General features: G+C 41.3%; 1 protein-coding gene across 4 annotated transcripts in view; it reads right to left on the reverse strand.

Annotated features, from left to right (window-relative positions):
- tbc1d22a (TBC1 domain family, member 22a) overlaps positions 1-18,448 on the reverse strand; it is a 182,495-nt gene that overhangs the window by 58,497 nt on the left and 105,550 nt on the right. For all 4 annotated transcript variants that reach the window (XM_046873155.1, XM_046873153.1, XM_046873154.1 and 1 more), the window contains one exon: positions 7,104-7,179. In XM_046873155.1, coding sequence (XP_046729111.1) covers positions 7,104-7,179 — 76 coding nt within the window. The remainder of the gene's footprint in view (positions 1-7,103; positions 7,180-18,448) is intronic.

The following is an 18,448-nucleotide window of genomic DNA, read 5'->3' on the forward strand; positions in this document are numbered from 1 at the left end:
TTTAGGAATTATCTGTTATTATATACAAGGTGGTATCAAAAATGTTTGTGACACGCCAACAGATGGCAGCACAGGGTTGCACGCACAGTCACAGGGAGCACCGACCTTCATAAGTCAGTGTGCCAAAAGACATTGTCCTGTGTACATCAAGACCTGTGCAACTGGTGCTAATCTCACCAGAAGTGTCAGGAACGCTGGGAACACTGGGAGCGCTGTATCGCCATGCAAGGAGACTATCATGAAGGTGATGGTGTGCAAACGTAGATAAATATAGAACTTTCTTGTAAACAGAGCAAGTCTTAAAACTTTTTAAAACCACCTCATAAAGTGAAATAAATAGCATATTTTGCCTCATGCGCGCATGTGCACTTTGTGATGTTAGTTTATAGTTCTGTGCAGTTCCGTGTTCCTTCAGTTAATTTATGTTGTCTGATGCAGCACCTCATCCTGGAGGAATGCTGTTTCCTTTCACTGTGTACTGCACTTTATATGGTTGGAATGACAATAAAGCCAACTTTTCCACAATCAATTAAAAACTTCTGACCAATGAGATTTCAAGAACTCGACAGCGGTGTGGTATAAATGTTAATACTATACAGTTCAATACTTTTAAAATCTTCATTTTCGAAGCACCTAAAATGCTGGCAACTAAATGCTGTTCTGTAGTATCAGACAAATGTCTAATCACCCTGAAAACCCCGGCAAGATTATCTCCATGCACCTATTCTGTCCTATAAACATGCAAACCCTTTAAAGAGGTGATACACACTTCAGATTCTACCTTTCCCGCTACAAACGGCCCGCTCCCGCCAATCCTCTCTCAATGCATAATTCAGTGAGTGTTGTAAATGTGCTTCCACTGTACACCAGGCGCTCTGTTATAGCAGCCGCAGCAGGGGAAAACGCTACAGAAGAGCAGGTGACCTCTCTGGAAACAGTACCCTGAGCAAACAGATGCAACCGCAACCGCGGAGGGCAAAAAAAACAAACAAAAAAAACAGTGATTCCATAACCCCGGGAGGGTCAGAATTTCAAACACGGCCTTAAAGTCCTTCCAAGCGTGACTCACAGCAGCCCTATCAACTTTGACAGGGACTACAGAAGCAGACTTTTAATCAGCTGCTGGTGTGTACATTACAATTTGCCTGCTAGAACCTGGGTCACAGCTGCATCTATGGTAATCACAATAAAAAAAACAAACAAAGTATATGAATATTAAATCAACGGAGATACATTGTGCACTTTTTACTCTACTGAAGAGTTTGTTTTTCAAACTGTACAATACACAACTGTCGCTAACAGAAGGTCTGCCTGGAATAACTCGTGTGTTAATATCATTGGGGGAAAAAAAAAAAGGTTAAAAGGCTTAGTCACTCAACACTGTAAGCGTGTGTTTAAGTTCTAAGTATTTGAAAGCACAATTCTGGGATTTTTTTTGTTGTTTTTTTTTTTTGCTTTTTCTCAGAAACAAACCCCAGTGTTGCCACAATCGAGGCAAAAATTCTGTGAATCGCAAAAAAAAAAAAAAAAGAATCTGTTCTCAAGATGTAAAAGTAGCGTGCAAATGGGTGCAAATTACTTGCATAGTAATCACTGCTATTTTGTAATATCAATTGTGTTCAAGCACCTCTCAGAATAAACCTGAATGCATCACGCACAAGAAACGGCTCGATTACGTGGCTAAAGTGTTGCGATGTGCGGTTAGATACTGTATCCCTTTACAAAAGGGAAACGGAGTAATGATGCGCCAATGATGAGCCCGTAATGTCCTAGGAGGAGTCTTTATTCCTGAGCTGCATCGTGGAACGGGAAACCTTGAAAGACATGCGGCTTATCAATTTCCATCTTTTCTCGAAGGCTTTGATTTGCCTCGACTGGGAACTCGGGTATGGAGCAGCAAGAGAAAAAAAAAAAGAAAAAAAAAAGAAATAGTCTGGGTTTACATTTCACTGCAACGAAACACCTGAGTGCATTTCCCCTCACTCGGAGGCAGGTGCCAGGGCCATTAGAAAGTGTAGTGTCAGCATGTAAACCCGCATCTGCAGCTGAACAGATGTGTGTATGAGAGGTGGAACGCGGTGAGGGGAAAAGTGGTGAGGCAGGAAAAGGGGATAATACGGATCCTCGGGTTGCCTTTCGTGACATCCCGCAGCTTCCCGTGGGCCGTGGCTGCCATGTCGGGCTCGACCGGCACGCTCCACCTTCACCTGACACAATACGGACATATGGTGGTGGACGTGGATGTCCGCAAGCGAGAATGTTTGAACATCAATTTGCTTGGAGCTTTGACTCGTCAGGATCTCATGCCCTCAACAAGATCAGATAGCCTCAGGCTGTTAGGTTCTGTTTTATTAGAGAATGTGGAACCGGTGCTCATACACTCGTCTACCCTCCATGCCCCCTTTCCTTTGAAAAAAAAGTGAGTTGAGGGAAGAAAAAAAAAGAAATACATGATTGCTTGATTGATTTCCTCTAAAACCCACTACAGTACCGAGCAAGACGTGAAGCTTGATTAAAGTCGACATGGGCTGCCGTTACAATGGAGCAATTTAAATAATAACGAGCGATAAATCCACAGGTTTTAATAAGTCCAAAAAAGAACTGTTTGTGCTGAGAAACTGACGTGTCTTGACCTAGACAAAGTGCGCTTTGTGCTGCAGAGGTGCCACACAAAGTGCAGGCTACTTGCCTTCGGCGAAGCGCCTTTTCGACCTCAATGCGTTAACTTTCCGCCGGATGTCTACGACTAATATTGGGGTCACGCTAAGAGAATTTTAAGGTCAGTTGCGAGCGTTGCTTGTCAGACTGTACCACCGTGATCCTCATGTCACACTGTAGGATCTCAGTTGTCATAATGTCAGACTGTACGACAGTCAAAATCTGAGACACGCAAGAAAAAAAGACTCGTCTGAAAGCAAAAGCGTGAATGTGGAGCGTTTTAAGATGGAAAAGCTGTTTTTTAATTTATTATTTATTATTTGGAGTCACAGATCGGATCAGTGAATAAAGGGGGAGGTATAATGTGCTTTGCATTTATTAGAAGAAAAGTGCAAAAAGGCGCAAGGAAATGCTTCCATACACGCGATTTGAATGAGGCGGGAGGCTTTTCAAGTTCCTCTCCTCCTCGCTAGCCGTTGTTATTGCTTGACGAACACATGACTGCTCTGTGTAGTGCTCTGTATACGTACTGCTCTGTGTGGTTAACGAAATGATAAAAAAATGCAACATCAGCAGGAAAAGAAATCAGTCAAATAAACGAATTTGCTATGAATCTGCGGTTCACGTGCGTGCCAAACCGTGAGTCGCAATCCGTATGGATCACGGATCCACTGCGATCCGTTGCACCCCTAATGTAGGTTTTTTAAAACCTTTGTTTTATAAAAAAATATATTTTTTTATAGATTCTTTATTTAATATTTAAAAAAACAAAAAAAAACAAATAGAGCAATAGTATAAAAACGCCAATATTTTCAATACCGTGTTTTTTTCATACTAATCCAGATCTGGAAATCACGAATCAAATCCCATACTTTTTCATGCTTTCCCAAAATGCGTAGGATTTTCTAAATTTGTCTCAGAAAAACAAATCGTGGTGGAAATCGCCGGGCATTACTCAGGAGCGGGTCGACTCAAGCGAGACTTGCTGAAGTTCTCTCTGGAGTGAGCGCAGTTGACAAGTGAGATGCGACGGTTCTCTGACTTATAGAACTGAATCAAATGGAACGATTATCTGATGAGGACCAGAAATCCCCACCCAATCTTACTCAGTCAAATTAGATTTGATTGTTGGCTAGATTAAAAAAAAATAAAAAATAAAATAAATAAATAAAAAATAAAAAACGGCGAAAGGAAAGAGAGAGAAAATAAAGAGTGTTGACATTTGAAGCTCTTGATGCCTTGTTTCTGGTTATTTAGAGCTGATATTTAGCTCCTAGAAAGTGATCGCAGGTCTTTAATAGTGCATTAACAGTAACTATAAATGGTTAAAAACATGATATAAAGTTTAACAGTAGATTATATACATGGAATTGCTGTTACAGTGCTGTGGATTGTTATAGATGCAGTAATAGATGATAGCAGTAACATGGTCTGATCGCTCGCACCACCGTCCCTGATTATTTACCTTTTACGGCGTGCGTTATTGTGTTTTATTTGACATGATACACATGTCTCGCAGGTCACGTCGAGTTTTGCGAAGAGTTCATGAAAGCTGACTCCTGCGCCCGATGAATAACCTTGTGCCATCCGATGGTTGGACATTTACAGCGGCATTTCATGGTTTAACAAGAGCGGGGTCGGCACGCCGCATAAAGCACCGGGGAAATTCAACAAAACATGTCCCTGGACTGAGGCGAACCAAGTGCGTTAAACCTCTCGTGAGCTGGATTACAGCACAGCATGTAGAACGGGTGCTGACGTGGCTGTGATATCACTCTAATGCTACGACTGCACACACTGCCCTCCCCTCTGAGCCTAGACATGACTAGAACAGCTGTACATTTAGAAATAACAGATGTTATTCAGGGTGCATATGCTGCCAGAATTCAATTTCTACACGATTTCTTTTTAACGGCAGAATTAATTACCGCTAATCACACTGAAAGATTGGTGTTGGATCCATCATAAATAAATATATTATCAAAGAAAATACAGTAGAAGCAAAATTGCGGTTGTTGCACCCAATTTCTGTGAAGATTCCATTTTACACACTATGTTGCCAAAAGTATTGGGACACCCACCCTATGTTGTTCTTCCACAATTCACTATTAGCACAAAATTGGAGGCACACGATTTTTATACAAATACTTTAATAAAGAATAAAGGCAACCACTGAGGTAAAGTTGAAAGCAATGTAAAAGCGGATCAGAAAAAAAAAAAATAATTCAACCATTTACATTTAATCGCAATCATGGGCCTTGCTCAGGGGCCCACAAGTGGCAGCTTGGTGGGGCTGGGGATTTGAACTTATCATCTTTGGAACCAAAGTCCAATATCACTTAGCCATTACTCTTTCATTGGAACAACTTTCCTCTGATTGAAGATGATCACTGACACACACACACACACACACACACACACACACACACACACACACACACACACACACACACACACACACACACACACGAAAGACATTTATTCCATAACAACAAGATCTGTTGGGCAGGCTACTTCATGCTTAACACTATTGTTCTAATGATGGACAGATTCTGCAGCCCAAACACCATCTCTCATATATAAAAATGACCATTAGGGATACAGGGTCTGTAAGTAAATCACACCATTCCACAAACATAATGAATACACACACACACACACACACACACACACACACACACACACACACACACATATAGGGAGACACATCGCTAACACAGAGAAAAGGCATTTACAAATGGAACTACCTTATTTTCTCCTGTTTTTATATATATATATATATATATATATATATATATATATATATATATATATATATATATATACATACATACATACATACGTGTGTGTGTGTGTGTGTGTGTGTGTGTGTGTAAAAAGCATGGTTGAGCTGAATGCAGGCTGAGCTGACAGCCCGGGTGCCTATGCGCAGAAACGGGGTCTGTCTCTGAGAAGTTGAGAAGTGGCCATTCAATTCTGATTATGGCCACCTAATAGAAAGTAATGAGAGCGGCTTATGCTCCAGTGACTTCGGCTTTTCCCCAGCGGGGCAGCGGCGCTCTCTGCAAAGGCCAAACCACTGCAGCACTGATTGAGTCTGACACTCGGGCTGAAGGAGCGAGGGCAAGAAATGTAGAGAAGGGGGAAGAAAAAAAGAAGAGACTGTAAACCTGGCAAGTTAGGGCAGGCAACTTATGTATAGTCAGCAGAATGACAGGAGGAACTGAGAGCGATATGCCTCTTCTGTTTTTTTTTTTTTTTTTATTTGGTGAGGGGATTTGCGATCGCGCGCAAATATTGAGATGCGGATTTAAGCGTGATCCTGTGTTTTGTTCACTGCGGACGCACCATCGTTCTGATATCTTTTCTGTGCCACATTTGCAAATATAGAAGAACTGCCTGAGGAGCAGTAAATACCCTAGAGCATGGGCTTTATTAAAAATATATATATATAATAATAGTGTAGCATGTTTACTGAAAGTGCATATTATTGTATGTATTTAGAGTATGGGGGCGGGTGTACTTACGATTATTCAAATGCATAAGATGAGATCAGATTGAGAGAGAGAGAGAGAGAGAGAGAGAGAGAGAGAGAGAGAGAGAGAGAGAGAGAGAGAGAGAGAGATAGATAGATAGATAGATAGATAGATAGATAGATAGATAGATAGATAGATAGATAGATAGATAGACTTTATTCATGTGTGACTGTAGCTTGCATGTCTGCATAAAATACTTTCTAGAGCGATTTGACCACCACTAAATAAATAAATAAATAAATAAATAAATATACATTTCGCCCGAGTCAAAATTTGTTCTCAGCTTTTTTTTTTCTCCCATATACGCCGTCTCTTGTTTGGTAACCATAGCGACATAATGCACAATAGGCCAACCAGAACTGTGTTGTTATTTTATATCCACAGGCTACATAATAAACCGAGGAACACACATAACCAGAGACCGTAGACATTTGATTGCCTGTTCATGCATTTTTCCTCAAAATATAAATATATGCATGGAGACAGGAGGGTGCGTGCTCGTCTTCGGGCCTGTAGGGGATGGGCTCTCGGGGTCGGGCATGTTTGGGGCGGCGATCTTTTCGTTACAGCATTTGTTTGAATGTTCATGAGTAGCTGGAAGTGTAGAATTATGCCATCTTTACTACTACAGGTGAAAGAACACGCAGCTATGCACTGTGCTTCTTCTTCTTCTATTATGATTATTACTGTAAATACTCACACAGCGCCCCCCCCAAGAGTATCATCATCACTGATACTGTCATTAATATCAATAGATATTTTACAAATTCCATGAGCCTATAATTTGATATTTTCGCTACTGGGTCTTGAAGATGATTGTGTTTTGTATTGAAAAATACTCAGGATTGATGCCAGGAGATGGGGAAAAGGACGGCAGCAGACACACTGAGGCAAACCGTCGGTACCTACCGTCGATTCGGCTCACCAGCTCCTCCAGAGCCTTCACTTTTCTCTGGATCCCTGGCTGGGCGAACGTGTAGTTATCCTGAGAAAAGGAGGAAGGAAAAAATTAAAATCATTTACAATACAGCAGATCGTGCATTGGTTTTATTATTTTTTTATATTGAGGTATGAAGATGATGTGATTGACAGGTCCCTGCGGAGCGCTCGTTTACAATACGCTTACGTCGCGGCAATTAAAAGTCATTGATCGCGTAAAATAGAATCCATTAGCGATGCTTACATGATAATGTCTTTATGCCTCGGGGATTTTTACAGCGGAATGACGAGCGTGGGAAATGGGACTATCAAGAGCGTACCTAACACACTCGCACAAAGACACACAATACACAACGGCCTGTGGGTATAGTCAATTTTTTGTGGACAAGGAACATAACTGTCCATACCAAACACACACACACACACACACAAACGCAAGCCAGAGTGATCGTACATACTGAGTGAAGCTGCGTGCTGGGAATAGTGAGCCCAGTAATTAAGTGATAATATTCATCATGGTCCTGCGGCCCGCAGTGCAGCGTAATTACCACATTCATTTCGGCGTGTGCCGTCAGCCCTCGTGACCAGACAGCCACTCTGGAATCCTGTTCCACACCTCCGTCTCCCCTCCTTGCTGATTTCATGTGCCAGCTAGCTGTTGACCTCGCAGCGTTTCTCAGAAAGCGAACGCTGGAGTACCGCATGCGGAGGGTTAAGGAAGATGAATACCGTGCTTAAAGTGCTAGACTGGGATATTGATAAACAATAGTGGCTGAAGACCCATCATTCACAGCAATTACAGGGCTGCTGGAGAGTGAAGTGTGTGCTTGTGGGCATGTAACAAGTGCAATGGTGAGAACTCGCTTTTCCGCACGCACAAATATAAACTACTCCTGCCGGTGCAGGAAAAAACTTACACCCCAATGTATAAGGGCGATCTTGGAACACGTCATCTACACAAAATTCACGGTTCGGTATGTACCTCGGTTTTAATGTCAAGGTTCGGTTCAATTCGGGGACGGCTAGGGGGAAGAAACTGCAAAACATGATACCGCTTGGGTTTTTTTTTTTATATTGTATTAACGCAGTTTATTGTTATAATGTGTATAATAATTTGTGAACATCATTCTACATTCAAAAATGTTTTTTAAATATATAAAAATTATATTTTATAAAAATTATAAGAATTAATGCAACACTTTATATTATATTGATTAAATTGAGAAACTGGCAATAATTAAACTGATTGATTAAAATATATATTTTTTAAATTATTGTTTACATCTGTTAGACCCCATTTGGGTAATACCGGTGTGTGTGTGTGTGTGTGTGTGTTTTTTAAATTTAATATGTAATTTTAGATAGGATCTAGTTAACTGTTCTTATTTCAGCATGTCTTCATTCCTTCCTTTCCTCAATATGCAGAATTGTGCGGATTAGTTTCCTTTTATGAGAAATTCTTGAAGCGCATGTGCAAAACAAAATCAGAGTTTTACAGCTTTTTATGTTTTCAAGTTTAATAATAATGAAAACACTGCTTTTAACCTGTAAAGGTCGGAGACTAAACAAACTTAATACGTTCCCGAGGGAACTCGGATTTGAACAATGTTCCGCACGGAAAAAGGATTGTATTTGGTACATGTGTAGAGAACCGAAAGCCCTGTACCGGAAAATTTCGGTCCGATTACGGGTAGAGCTACACCCCCTAAAGCCAACCTAATCAAACGTATTGTAGTTTCATTAAATCTGTTAGGAAAACTCCTAATGTCTCTGCACACATGCACAGTCAACAAGCACTTCCAACAGGTGCCAGCATTCTGGTTCGACAAAGAAGCAGCCCTTGCTGCCCCGAATCACAAGGGCAGACAGATATTGAGTGTGTCTAAGAGTTAAGAGTGTGTGTGTGTCTCCATCTTTGATGAGGCTTCAGAGAGCGAGGAAGCTTTAATGTGGCCTGGGAGCAGCTAAGGCAGCAAACGTCCCACAAGGAGAGAGAAGTCATTAACCGATAAACAATTGCGGCTGTCCTTCAGGCTGTGCAGCCACTGCTCTCCAGACGTGCCTTGGATGAATACACAAGAAAGCTGCATCCCGACACTTAAAGTGATTCCAGTGGCTGGAAGTTTTTTTTTTCCTCCTTCTTCTCTTCAAGTCTCTTTTCCTATTCTCTGTGACCTCGAAATAGGACTGGCGGAGCAACCCTAAATACGGAAGAAGAAAAAAAAAAAAACACTAAACAAAAAAAAACAGATGGAACTGTTCGTGCCTGGCCTACTTTCACAAGCCTGAACCTACTCTTCAGCTGGAGCGATGACCCTCGAGATCACACGCGGCTCAGTGAACATTAACGTCCAAAGCCTGGATAATCTATCTCTGCAGGAGCCTGCCTCTCTCTCTCTCTCTCTCTCTCTCTCTCTCTGTGTTAAAGTAGAGGGAGCGTGCTGCCACGATGAACATGTTTGATGTTTTGAAATGCAGGTGAATTGCAATAGAGAGGAAAAACCTGGTGCATTACATCATACAAGTCCAACGATATTAAAAAAAGAAAAGAAAAAAAAGCAAGAAATACTGTCATTTTGCAGGTCTATACGGTTTAACAGATAGTAGCCTGGAAGGAAAAATTCCAACATATGCTTCCTCTTCTTATTTCTGTTCCTGAATGCACTTCCAGGAGCCACCTTAAGTGAGCTACAAGCATCACTATGATCCTGGACACAACTGGATTTCGGGGGACGAAAGTACTTTATTTGAATGTGATGTATTTTTGAAGCACCTTCTGCTATTCGCGCCGGATCTCCGCAACGGTGTCAAAACGCCGACCTTTGAGATGGAGCTTCATCTTCAGGAAGAGGGCGAAGTGTGCATGAGGTGCGGAAATGAGATCATGCAGCTCGTTCTCCGGCGATCATCATGCACTTGGTTTCGACATTTTTCGGTGGTTACGCTCGTTAAAGTGTTCCTGATCTCTTGTCCTCTTCTTCGTGAAGCGACCGTGCCGCTCGAAACACCTCGGCTCGTTGCAGCATATGTCGAACGCTTCTGTGGCAGATTCGCCCAGTTTACGCGCAAAATTTCACGTTTGTTGTTGTTCAACTTGCTTTTCACAATAGAGACTGTCTCAAAGCAGCATTGTAGAACAAAACTGTTTGTGTGTTTATCCCTAAACGGTAAGCACCATTAGTCCTGAAAGTTTACGATCCCCCTCGCACTTGCGGCGCTGTGCGATCTCAGTGATCCCAATTAAACCTGGGCTCGACTCTTAAGATTAGAGTTGAGATGAGATAAACCTTTATTCGTCCCACAGTGAGGACATTTTACATTTTACAGCAGCAAAAACACTGCGCAAATATGAAGCAGAGACACAGAACAAATACATACAGTACAGTATAGAAATAAAAAAACCCCCAAAAAAACCCAATAATAGTCAAACAGACAAAAAAGTTTTGATATGAGCACTGGATATACAAGGAAAATTCTTTCAGAAGAAACCTGTGAGGCAAGAAAATGACCGTTTGTAATCAGTCAAAGCAATCCACACTCCTGCTGATAAACGGGTTGCATAAACAGAAACATTCTTCATTGTAAAAACGATGGACTTGGATTCGTCTCGTTTGCGTTTCTCCGCTGAGAATACTCTATTTGTAACCGCATGTCCTGAGTTTCCAGTCATGCTACACTTTCCTGCTTTTGGTACTTTGAATATTACAACTGAATATTGTACAAAATTAACAATAATACCAAACAAATATTATTAATAAAAGTGTTTCCAAAGAAATCACTGTCCATTCAATCATAGATTTGATGTATCTCAGTTTAATCTATGATGCCGTCACTGTTGTAAAGACTATACAACCATCCGTGGCTACTTCATTCTCCAGTAAAATTTGTCCCACTCCAGACAGACCTGGGCCTCGTGTTCTCAGGTCTGGGATCGGATCAGGACTCGTAAGTACAGTCCGCCCAGTAAACCAATTCCAACCAGGCGTCAACGTGATTTCACGTGACCTTGATGACGACTCGAGGTCAGTTAGATTGAAGACACAAAATTAGAGCCTCGGTTACTTCCCTGCCGTGTGCCATGCCATGTAGTAGCAGGTCATGTACCTGTTCAGCACTAAGAGAGGAGGTTAGTCTTAAGTATGCATTAAAAGCCTGCCCCATAGGCTTTGGTAATTACATTTGCATTATTAAAGCTCCTCTGCAGTAATGAAGTACTTCGGCTGTAGCACATTTAAGAGCCCAAGAGCAGTAAACAACCTGGTTTTCGGACAGAAACCGGGCCAGAAACAAAAATGCATGGAAATTTCACAATATCTATGAATACAGAATAAAGCAGAAAAATACAGAACAAAAGTCATCCATCTTGAAATAAATCAGAATAAGCACACCACATTCGTGATGTCCAATCACAAGCTTGACTGCCTGGTGTGTTTTTCTGCAGAGTTCGCTATTACATGGCAAATACGACTTCCGAATGGCATCCATTTCTCCACAATTATGTGGAGATTTAATTATATATGCACAGGTATTGGAGACACGGCCGAGAAGTCTTAACATCTGTTCCATGGGGACTAAAGATGAACAGACCTTTGTCCTTATAATGAGGGAAAGTTGAATACATATTAATTTAAATTAATAAATTCATTTTTAAAAAATAATTATTTAACAATGTAACATTTATTTTTTATTTAATATTTTTAAATTATCTAAACAAATTACAAAGCGTAATTTAGCAAAACAGCGCAATTTACAGTACGGTAATGTAGTCTGCTACATTGGGATTGGGATCAAACATATACAGCGTAATTCCCGCTTTCCCGCAGATCCCGCTAGTTGTCAAGTTGTTTATCAGTTGGTTTTTTGGAGCCAATAAATAAATAAATGTTTGTCATGTGTGGTGCTTTAGTTTAACATTGCGTTATTTAAATATCAGTTTCATGTCTGTTATTATTCTGTAAGGTTATCGTAGCCCTAATGTTTATGTACATTTTTACACAATCTTTATAAGCTGGGACAGAATGTTTGTAGGGGTGGACACAAAAATCGCAGGAGCACTACAAAACGTGCATGCGGAAATGGTCGGAAATTGAGCGGGAGCAGGATCAGGAAAACAGTCCCGTGCAGGGTCTCTACCACACTGTATAAACTTTACAGTATATACGTATGTGTCAGCGGACACGTAGACGAGCGTCGGTTTGGGAGTGCAAGGCGGAGCCGGACGCAATGAGCAGAAAGAGGCACAATTGTAGCTGATGAGACGAATCAATGCGCTCTGTTTTAGGGTCCGGCAATGGCGATAAAGAGGAGAGAGTCGAGAGCGAAAATTGGGCTTTGACTGCTTGCGGGAGTGAGACATCTCACAAGGCGGGAGATGCGTACATCCTGGCAGCGTCCCAACTTTTCCTAGCGTTTTTTACGCTGCTAGGTTTGCCTATATTTGTACAATTTGTCGTAACGCTATCGTCATTGTCAAGATAAAAAAAAAAGTCGTAAGTCGAACTCGGGGACTGTCTAAATTTCAGCTAAATCAAACAATGGCTTATTGCAATGGAGAAGTGGAGCCACCAACAGTGACAAAACTGGTATTTTCCATCATGTTATTTGGCCTGTTGGCTGTTTCCATGGCTGCTCCTATTTGGGGAATCTTACTGATGCTTTGGCCGAGAACAAGATTTGCCAGGGGAGAGCAAACTCTATTTTGTTGCACTTACACACGTCATTCACTGGCGGTGCTTATAAGCTTGTTGATTCCACTGTGGCATTTTCTGGCAAAATGCCATTTTCTATCCTGGGTATTAAGTACAAAAAACATGGACATGTGTGAAGAGAAGAGGCCTCTGACGTTTTATCGTAGAGAATAAAATAGTACAATTATGGGATGAAAGCCCTATTCGGATAAAATAAGGGCGGTAAGGGGGCAGCACATTGCATACAAAATATAACCCCCCCAAAAAAAACAAGACTGCTGACAGGATTTGGAGCTGTGATGACAACCCTGATAAGCAGTGTGCACAAAGCGGACTGCTCTCAGTGTGACTCGGCTGGGAGAGCAGGCTTTTATACTTGCACTCTAGCTATTGATAGCTTTCCATCAGTCCAGCCGTTCTCCCCTCCCCTTCATCCGTCCAACCCATTCTCCTCTTATCAGAAAATAATCCAGCTATTCGCTGTGTGAACAAACAGGATCATGAGCTTATCTCCAGAACATCTCAAAGTCACCGTCCAGCGTGACGCCACTTCTCTCTCCTATGCTTGTCTATCTTCTATTCATTAGGAGGCTTAGCGTTCAAGAAAGCTTTCAGATATCTTAATGGGCTTTCGAGAGGCTAACATCGACGTCCGCGTCTTTATTTGTGAAATGCATTCGGCTGAGGGGAGTCCGTGTGCAAGAGTAAAGCGGAGTTCATTCAGAGGGTGTTTTTTTTTTTTTTTGTGTGTGTGTTATTCGTGAAAAAGAACATGGCGGACGAGAAATGGGGGAGCTCAGTGAGCCGAGACAGAGGTATACAGTTGTCAATAAAAGAGTGAAGCAGAAAGCTGCGGACGGACTTTTCCTGCTGCAGCCCTTAATAGGCTCTGATTGAATATAATTGGCAAGAGGGCACCGGGGTGAGAAAACACCACCAGAACACACCTCCGACACACAAAAACAGCTAAAATGCTGAGACAATATATAGCAGCTCCTTGCTCCAACACACAGCACCATTAGGATTGGGGTAAAAGAGAAGAAAAATGTGAAAAAAAAATAAAGGGAAAAGGAACTCTAAAAGAAGGTCTATTCTTGCGCTGGGCCAAACTGCTGTGGCCCAGTGAGCCTTTATATGCCCAGAAACAATGATGCAACCCAGTGCAGAGCCTCATCAGTATTCCCAAAGAGACCCACAGGGGCAGTGTCAAAGCATCACACACCATCCACTTTGACGATTCCGAACACTTTTTCTCCGCTTGCCTGCTGTTTCTGTCCTCAAGGACGGTGCCCGAGTGTCAGGGACCAAACGCCAATCAATGCTAACTATGTAACAGATGGAAGAATAGACTGGCTGAGTGGGTGTCAGTGTGCACTCCAGTCCCAGACTTTGTCAATACGCTGTTCCAACAGAGCGGAAAACCAATTGGCCAAATCAAATCGTTAGCGCCCGAGGCTTCATTTAGGTCAATGTTTCCAATAAACACATGCAAATATTTAACGGATTATCAGTGGAATTACGAGCTCCGAAAGTGATTAATACGTCCAAAGCGTTTAAAGTGATTTCCGAAGGAGCCGTGAAATTAGCGCAGTCACTAAACACGGCGTAAAAAAAATAATAAAAAGATAAGACGTGATAAGAATCATGCAACAGAGTTTCCCTACAGATCCATAGGGACATGATATTATCAAACCACATCAGATCGTGCTACACCTCCAGACTTTATTCCCGACACACGATCTGGAACGGTGTGGGCTACTAATGGGAATGCAATAGAGAACGATATTTGCTTGGAGATGGCAATTTCGCCCGAATGAACGATACGCATGCTTTTTTTTCCCCTTTCGTTTATGTTTACGCCACATTCATAGGTTCCACTTCTGCCTTTGAAACAAACCCCCCCAAGCGCCATGAGGTAAATGGTTTCATTTCTTTTTCCTCTTAGTTAGCATGCGGAGAATGAGCGGGAGGAAGGGAAGAGAGAGAGAGAGAGAGAGAGAGAGAGAGAGAAATAGGCTAAATAAGCAAGAGGCTCATTAATATCACTGAAGGTGCATTTCACAGACAAAGGGCCCCGAGAGGCACCTATTTATTTTGGAAATTAATAAAACTGAGCGTTTGGCCCAGTGTAAATGCCACTTTCTGTCCACAGCAGCACTTCTGCTCTGCATGGGGAGAACGCACATCATAGCCGCTCTGACCTTGGCTCTAATTGCTCAACGGACACTAGGGAGAGCCACATTTCCCCCCTAATGGTTTATAAACAATTTTACAGGGGTTGTGCCGCTTCACGACCTTAATTAGTTTGTGATCCTCCGACTCATGCCCCTAGACCCCAACGACTGATACAGGACATATTCGAGAAGGGAATGGGGGGGAGGTATAGAGGAGCATTAACCTTATAGACACAAACCAGGATAATTTATAGACTGGAGCTAAGCCTACTTTCTGACTGATACAGCGCAGCTTGGACTTTATATGCACCCCGAGCTGTGAGGCGTCTCTAACCAGCAGCCTACGGGCCAAATCCGGCCCATTTTCATATCTAAACGGCGTGCCTGAGGCTATCGGTTAATTAGCACCATATCCCCTGTACAAACAAAGCAGCAAATATAGATCATACGCACACTACTGTTATATGCTGCAGGAGCGAGACCTGGTGCCTGCACTTTTCTCACAGCGTATGCCTTTTTAAACCACTGAACAGAATAAGAGCATACTTAATAATCTGGGCTTTGACTCTGCTGAGCTGTACGTGCACTCCTGCTGCCTGACACACTTCTACTGTCAAGCAACCTCTCATCCACTCGGACCTGCCCGATTCGTCCCTTCTGGACGTTGCGACTAAATTCCAACTATTCGGATTCGCACCCTACAGATCTGCACTTTCCAGACTTGCTGATCTTAATTGGATTCTATGCATAATGCTAATTCTCCAAATATCAACTGTCCCATGAGGTCATGAAGTAATGTCTGGGAATTCATGGTTATTTTTAGTATTCGAGCGTTCTCACATCTACGGGACTGTGACCTAGGGCTGCAGACCGTGTCATCGTTCTTTGTTCAAGTCAATCAATTCGTTTTGATCTCCTGTTGTCTAGAAGAGCATTTCCATAGCAAAGCGAGAGCGACATTTGCAAGACACCAACGGAAAAGAAGAATGTTTGTGCGAAGGGGTGCGGAACGAATAACGAAGCAAGAGAAGACGTGAGCAAGATGGAGAGGAATCTCAGAAATGGAGTGCACACTTCTCCATTAAGGACTAGCTTTATATCCTATACTGAGTCACCAGCCAACCATATCAAATATTTATCAGCATATCTACCAAAGGCTATGTTTCATCCGGCTACCCGTACCTATTTATTCACCGACTCTTGTGTATTTATGTATTTATACAGTCGACCAAATATTTATCCATCCAGATACTGAAGCAAATACAGCAAGCATTTTATTAGTAAACCTCATTCCATGCATCATCTAATCAGCCAATCATATGGCAGGAGTGCAACACAACAATCATGCAGATATGGCGTGTAGCTTCGGGTAATGTCCATAGCATCACCCTTCAGCAGAGGGCCTGTACTTCCAGCCAACCAGATGTCTATAGATCCATCTACTACGTGTCTATGTTTCCATCCAACCAGGTTTCTGTATTCATTTACCACCAGTTGTCTATGTGTCTGTCCATCCAGGCATCTATGTATTAATCAGCCCAAGTGTCATAAATTAAAGAAACAGGTGTCTATGTATCCATACACACAGGTGTCTATGCTCCATTTACCAGTTGTCTAGGTGTCAATGATACCAGGTGTCCAGGGTGTCCATCAACAATGCGTTTTTGTTTTCCTGCACACAAGTATATATGTATCATGCACCCAAATAAATATCTATGGCAGCGGTGACACATTTAGCTTTATTTTTGACATTTCTTTTATCCTTTTTTCCAAGATCTAACAGGACTCAAAGTAAGCACGTGCGGGGGTAAAGGCGTCTAGTCTGACATATCACAAAAAATTTTCAAGTCAATAGTGCTCCATGATTATCTACAGCAGACTTTCAGTTATTTCGTTCGTCTACTTAATTTGTCTTCTCTCAGCCTGCATTTTTCTTTATGGTTTGGTCATTATTTCACTTCAATGTGCTCTGGAATTGCATTGACTTGAAACATACACAATGCGTAATGAGTGAAATTCTCAGCAGGAACTGTCCTGTGATGCCATGAGCTTAATATATAATCATCAAAGTAATGAATGTGTGGGAAAGCGAAGCTGCTATTAGAACATTCGCACCTCTCAAGGAAAAAAACAGCATAAAAATGGGAGGGAAAAAAAAACATCTAGGAAACGCAGCTCTTGCATCAGCTTTCCTTATTATTTCATTCAATGTCAGTCAATTTCTTTATTTCCTGTTGTCTAGGTACACATGTTTATATAACAAAGCAAAAGCAACAGCTGGAAGCCTTCGAGACGAGAGAGAGGAAATAAAGGAGTAAATAAAGGAGTGTTTGTGCAGGATAGAGGAGTGAAGAGCTAATGAGAAAATGAGAAGACATGAGAAAAACGGAGAGAAATATCAGAAATAATGTATGCAGTTCTCCTTTATGAACTGGTTTTATATCCGTTTCTGAGTTGCCAACCAACCGCACAAATATTTATCTATCTATCCATTTACCCATCCACTCAACTGCACATCTATCCATTCTCCCAAGTATAAGTCTACCTAACCAGTCATGTGTATATCCATAGAGCTGCTGAAATGTTTTATCTCTTTATTCATGAAAATGTATATATAAATTTATATATATATATATATATATATATATATATATATATATATATATATATATATATATATATATATACAACCCCTGGCAAAAAGTATGGAATCACCCTTCTCAGAAGATGTTCATTCAAATGTTTAATTGTGTAGAGAAAAAACCAAGCACATATATGCCACAAAACAATTTTCACTCAACAAAACAATATTCTGGCTGTATAAAACACTTAAAAAAACAACAAAGAAAGATAACTATAGTCAATTACAAGTGTTTTTACAGATCAAACAGAGGAAAAAAATATGGAATCACACAAATCTGAGGAAAATTATATGGAATCACCATGCACTTTGCATTTCTAAAACAAACACCTGTATCTGATTACAACTGCTAATTAGTCTGCAGTTAAAAAAGAGTGCTTGCACACATTAGTGATGTGTTGAACCAAGATGATTGACATAACTCATGGCTCCAACACGAGAGATGTCAGTTGAAACAAAGGAGAGGATTATCAAACTTCTCAAAGAAGGTAAATCTTCACGGAATGTTGCAAAAATGTTGGTTGTTCCCAGTCAGCTGTGTCTAAAATCTGGACCAAGTACAAATCAAATGGAAAGGTTGTAAAAGGGAAGCGTACTGGTAGACCAAGAAAGACATCAAAGCGCCAAGACAGAAAACTTAAAGCAATATGCCTTGAAAACAGAAAATGCACAACAAAACAAATGAGGAACAAATGGGCAGAAAGTGGAGTTCATGTCTGTGACCGGACTGTAAGAAATCGCCTAAAAGAAATGGGATTTACATACAGAAAAGCCAAACGAAAACCATCATTAACATCTAAACAGAAAAAAACA

The sequence above is a fragment of the Silurus meridionalis genome, chromosome 18, assembly GCF_014805685.1.
Source record: "Silurus meridionalis isolate SWU-2019-XX chromosome 18, ASM1480568v1, whole genome shotgun sequence".
Classification (NCBI taxonomy): domain Eukaryota; kingdom Metazoa; phylum Chordata; class Actinopteri; order Siluriformes; family Siluridae; genus Silurus; species Silurus meridionalis.